Source organism: Neomonachus schauinslandi, chromosome 4 (assembly GCF_002201575.2).
Source record: "Neomonachus schauinslandi chromosome 4, ASM220157v2, whole genome shotgun sequence".
Lineage (NCBI taxonomy): Eukaryota > Metazoa > Chordata > Mammalia > Carnivora > Phocidae > Neomonachus > Neomonachus schauinslandi.
This window is the reverse complement of record NC_058406.1, coordinates 26,762,879-26,768,150: the sequence shown is the minus strand read 5'-3', so window position 1 is coordinate 26,768,150 and position 5,272 is coordinate 26,762,879. Positions and strand designations below refer to the sequence as shown.

At 54.8% G+C, this 5,272-nt stretch overlaps 1 protein-coding gene across 1 annotated transcript in view; it reads right to left on the bottom strand.

Moving 5' to 3' along the window:
• The window catches only part of TFAP2E (transcription factor AP-2 epsilon), a 16,235-nt gene extending 15,737 nt beyond the window's left edge, over positions 1–498 (bottom strand). The window contains exons 1-2 of the mRNA XM_044913959.1: positions 472–498; positions 7–152 (exon numbers count right to left, since the gene is read on the bottom strand). Coding sequence (XP_044769894.1) covers positions 7–152; positions 472–498 — 173 coding nt within the window. The remainder of the gene's footprint in view (positions 1–6; positions 153–471) is intronic.
• Positions 499–5,272: the final 4,774 nt, after the last annotated feature.

Sequence of the window (5,272 nt, the reverse complement as noted above, 5' to 3'; positions counted from 1 at the left end):
TAGGGCGGCGGGAAGTAGGGCGGCTGGAAGTCGGCGGCGGCGGCGGCGGCGGCCGGCGTGTGGCAGAGCGGCGGCGCGGGCCCGTAGGCCGCCTGGGGCAGAGACGACAGACGGGCACCGCCAGCCGCTACGCCCAGCCCGTCGGGGCGCTCCTGGGGAAGGAGAGGGGCGCGTTAGGCGACCCGCTGGCAGCTGAAAGCACCCCCACTGGCCCGGCCCGAGAGGACCCCTCCTCAGCTCGCGGGAATCCGGCTGCCGTCCTGCCCCGCGCGTCGCGGGGCCTGAGGTCTATCTCCGAGGGGCCCGCGGGCGCGGGAGCCTCGGGCTGGGACAGCGGTCTCCCGCGCGCACCCGCACGGTTCGCAGCTGGCGGAGTCCCTGCGGCCCTCTCCCTCCGAGATTTCGTTGGAGGTGGAGGTTCGGCAGGTCCAGGGCTCGGGTTCCCCGGTCCCGGGCCCCGAGGCTACTCACCATGGCGGAGTAAGTGTGCACCAGCATGGGGCGGGTAGTGCGGGGCGCGAGGCGTGGCGGCGGCGGAGCCCTCGCCCGACGGCGAGCGCCGCGGGAAGAGGCGCGGGGAGCCTGCACAGCCCGCGGCCGTCCCTTTGGGGCGGCGTGGTGCAACCCGGCCCGGAGCCCGGCGGACGTCGGGTCCTCAGCTGAGGGCGCCCCCGGGCGGGTCCATGGGGGCGGGACGTGGGCCGGACGGGCGCAGATCGCACTTGGAAAAGTCGGTCAACGGGTGCCCAGCGCCCGCCCTTCTTCCTCTGAGCGCAGCCCGCTCCATGCACTCCAGTTATAGTGGCGGGGGCGCGCTGGGCCTCCGGGGCGCGCATTAAAGAGACACGCTGTGGCCGCTTTCTCCCTTCTCCCCAGCGACAGTTCAAGGGGAGGCGTGGCATTGGCGCGACCCCGTGGGGTGGGCAGCGGGGCGTGAATCCAATCCCCGCTGGTCTGAGCCGCTTTCTGGGCTCAAAGCTCCCAGCTGCGGCGAAACAGAGAAGGATTGGAGGCTAGGATGTAGGGGTCCTGGGTTTGAATCTCAGCTCTTCGTCTTTATTTGCCTTTGAGCAAGGCACTACTCTTCCTCATCCTCAGCTTCTTAGTCTGTAAAATGGGTATCAGTCCTTTCAAAACCACATCACGGGACGATGGATGGGACCATCGTCAATGTGGAAGAAGTTTGAGAGCTGCAGACTCAAGCCCCCCGGCTCGTGTGTACACGTGTGTCAGCCTGTTATGTGTGTACGTGTGTGTAGAGGACCATCACAGTCTTTCTGAATGTTTCTGGATCAAAGACCCTCTAGAGGTGCCCTCTTCACTCAACCTTCTCGGGGCTGATAACTCCCAATGCCAAGCCAGGGTCTGAGGAAGCTGGACACACAAACGGAGAATGTTGTCCAGCTGGGGGTTGGGCAAGAGTTCCACCAGAAAAGGGCTCCAGATGTTTCTGAACCCAGGAGAGCCTGGGCTGATTGAGTGTAGGCCTGTCACACTAAGAGACTGTTGAGTGAATATGTGTGTAACCGCCCCACGTGGATGGTGTGCAGTCATCACACTGACATGCGCAGGCTGTGTGTTTGTGGGTTATCACGGCAGGCTCTGGCTGGCTCTCAAGGACATTGCTGTCCCTGCAGTCACTCCACTTTTCTCCCAAAACCCAACCCTCTCCTCCCCTGCCCCCCCAACCCCAAGAAGCAGGAGCAAGGATGAAAGAAAGGGAAATGGGAGGAATACTAAGAGGAATAGGAATTTAAAAAGCAGAAGGAAGATGTTTAAAAAAAAAAAGGCAAGAAGATGCTCAGACCAAAGTATAGAAGAAATAATCACAGCAAGCCCTTATTACAGAGTGTGCCGTACTCTGTGCTAAGTACCTGGTGAATACTGAGTTATTTCACCGTCATGTTCTCTGGTGAGGAAGACAAGGCACAGAGAGGTGGACTGATTTGCCCAACGCCAGCTGAGTGGCGGAGCCAGGGTGGTCTGCCTCCAGCCTTTCTCTGTGCTCGGAATTACTATCCAGTACTGCCTACCCCTCAGGCGCCTAGGAATGTAGTTCTGACTCGGACCAACCTGTGCTCCTGGGCAAGTCCCTCTTCATCTCTGACCTCAGTTCCTGCAACTTCAACAACAGTGACAACAAAGTAGGGGAGCTCAGAGGACTGGGTGTTTCCTGAGGCCCCTTTCCAGTGAAGCAGATGATGAGAAAGGAAAGGTGAAAATGTGGAGGTAGATTACAGAAGGGGGTGGTTAACCCGTGGAATGTATGTGGAGGAGACTTGAGCAGGGTCTCCCAGAGGCACGTGGCAGGTGCAGAGCTCAGGTCTGGGTCATCTCAGCCTGGGGGGCCGTGGGAGAGGGAGGAGGCTGGAAGCAGCAACATCACTAAGAACTTTCTGGAGACTGGAACCACAAGCTAGGGTGGTGGGTGAAGTGGAGTTGGGCAGAGCTGCCACCTCTGTGCCCAGGACAGACCAGAAGTTTGTGTGTGTCTGTATATGCAGGTGTGTGAGTGATGAGACCCTTTTCCTCCACCCTCAAATTCAGCCACAAGACATGAGAAGTGAGGCTCCAGGACAGGTGTGCGTGGGTTAGTGCATGGCATACTGGTTGGTGGACCCTTTGGGGGTAGTCCAGGAGGGGCAAGGCCGGTGATGCCCGTGCCCAACTCTGGGGATCCCTTGCTTTCTCCAGCAGGCTGGGGAAGGCCAGAATGACAGGACAAGCTGCCTGTCCAGTGGCTTCCGTGGATTTTCTCACCCTACTTCACTGCAGCTTGAGACACCCCCTTCTTGCCTCATTCTCCTCCCTTCCACCCTGACCACTCCTCAGCCTACTTTTCTACCTCATGGTTCACCCATATCCCTCATGTCAGTTATTCGTTCTCAGGGTTGAAACTTCGGCCTTTTCTTCCTGTCTACACTCTTCTTGAGTGAGTGAATTCATTCCTTCTCAAGATTTTAGTGACTGCTAGTCAGCTGCTATCTCTCAACCTTGTTATATCCAGTCTGTATCTCTCACTAGACATTCAGACCCGTAGAGGCAATTGCCAGGCAGATATTTCTCCCAGGCATCTCGTTGCAGCCATCTGAAACTTTCCAAGTCCACATGTGAACTCAGCGTGCCCTCCACCCCTGCCACCCACCCCAACCTTCTTCTTCCCTTGGGTTTACAGCTCTGTACATGGCACCACCATCCTTCAAATGAAAAACAGAGTCAGCCCAGACTCTGACCTTCCCTTCACCTTCATAAGCTAGTCCTCATGGAGTGTTGTCATTTCTAACCCTTACACGTCTACCTCCACCCCTCTGTCAGCCCTTTGGGCTCCCATACTCTTTCTTACAGACCAATAGTCCTCAAAGCATGTTTCTTGGGCCAGCGTCACCTGCAGCTTCTGCAAACTTGTTACAAGTGCCACTCCTTGGACCTCACCCCGGACCTACTGAATCAATAACTCTGAGCGTGGGAATTGGAAATCTGTGTCTTAATAAGTCACCTTGTAAGGTGACTCAGAAGCTCAGTAAGTTTTGAGAACTACTGTCTAGACCATGACAACAACCCCCTGGCTGGTCTCCTGCCTTCATTCATTACCCTTCTGACGCGCTTCCTATTCTACTTAGTGGTAAGAGTGAGTGGACCATGTAACCTTCCTGCTGAAAACTCTCCTGAGGCTCCTTATGGCCCATCTTCAGGGAAAAAAGTTTAAACACCCTAACCAGCATTCCAGCTGCAACTGATTTTTCTTCTCTGCCTCATGAACTATTCCACAAGAAGATGAGAGGAGAGACCGAGAATATGTCCTGCCCTGGCTTTGGTGCAGGGCAAGTACTCAGTGAATGCTTATTAAGTAAATGATGAATGGGCGAGTTTGTGAATTCCTCAGCTGACTGAGGGGTCTTTTTTGAAAGCCTTCATGTGAACATGACCCTGGGTAGATAGACAGAGAAACCAGGTATAATCTGAGAAGATCATCTGGTAAATGATTTTGCTTATGGCTAATGGGGAGACGGATGTTCATGATCTGCTCCTGCTTTGGGGGCTTCTAAAAACTACAGGGTCTAATGGCTGCAGACTCTATTGCTCCTCTCTTTCAGGGCCAAGGGACTCCTCACTTTCTGAGGCATGGAGGTGGGCATTGCTGTTTGCCCTCTCTCTGGGACAGGCGTGCACACGTGGAGGCCTGGGATGTGCACAGCAGTACACATGCATACTCTCCTGGGCACGTGGGGCATACGACATACCTAGAGACACTCTTGGGAGACTTACATACACGTGGGAACACAGGACATATATTGACACATAGGTGCTCATGTTCAGACATCCTAGACTGCCATTTGGCATACTTGGCATGTTGCTCTTCTCCCAGGCTCAAATCTTTCCCTCTTTTTTCAAAAAGCAAGCTTGCATTTGGAGTTGATGTTAAGAAAAAACTCAGGCCTGCCTCCTTTATTGACACAGCCACCCTCCTCCCAGCCTTTGGCAATCTCCCGCTGTGGGCCTGGCTGGGCGTTTGGAGTGGGGGAATACCTGGCGCAAGGAGATGCTGAGGCGCCACCTGGTGGTTATACCTCACAACTGCAGCTCAGGTCCCCCTTTCTCCCTCGCAGCTGTATTACCAAGAAGAGCAAGCTTGGTCTTGTAAAGTTAGCCTAGCCCTTCCCCCATTCAGGAACCCAGAACTCTCTGAGCCATCCCTCACTGAAGTACAGAGCTCAGTCGGCCTTGTGTTATAAGTCTTTCTGCAGGGCTTGGCTCCTCCACCTGAGGAGGGTGAGTACTTCGAGAGCCCGGACCGTAGGTGGTTGCCACTTGCTCTGGGCCCTTCCCTTCTCTTATTACTTCCCCAGATGATCTCAGTCACTCCCAGGACTTTAAGACTCTACACTGACAACTGCCAAATCTGTCACTCTCCCAGACCTCTCTGAGCTCCAGACTGCAGAAAGCAACTGACCCCTGGATATTCCAGAAGCAGCACAAACTCACCATTTACCAAAATGAGCTTGTATTTTGCATTAACCTGTTTCCCAGTGTTCCTGGTGACAGTGAATGGCCCCATTATCCACTTAGTGGCCCAGATCAGGTATCCAGGAAGGCTCTTTATCCCTCCTCACTCCCAGTTAATCACCAAGCCCTATTAACTAACTCCTACCTAGATTTTCTCCATCTTCACTGCCACCGGTTAGTTCAGACTTAGTACTTCCTCTCTGATCTCTCTGCCTCAGTTGTCCCCCTTGCAGCCAGTCATCTTTCAAAAATGCAAACTGGATCACAT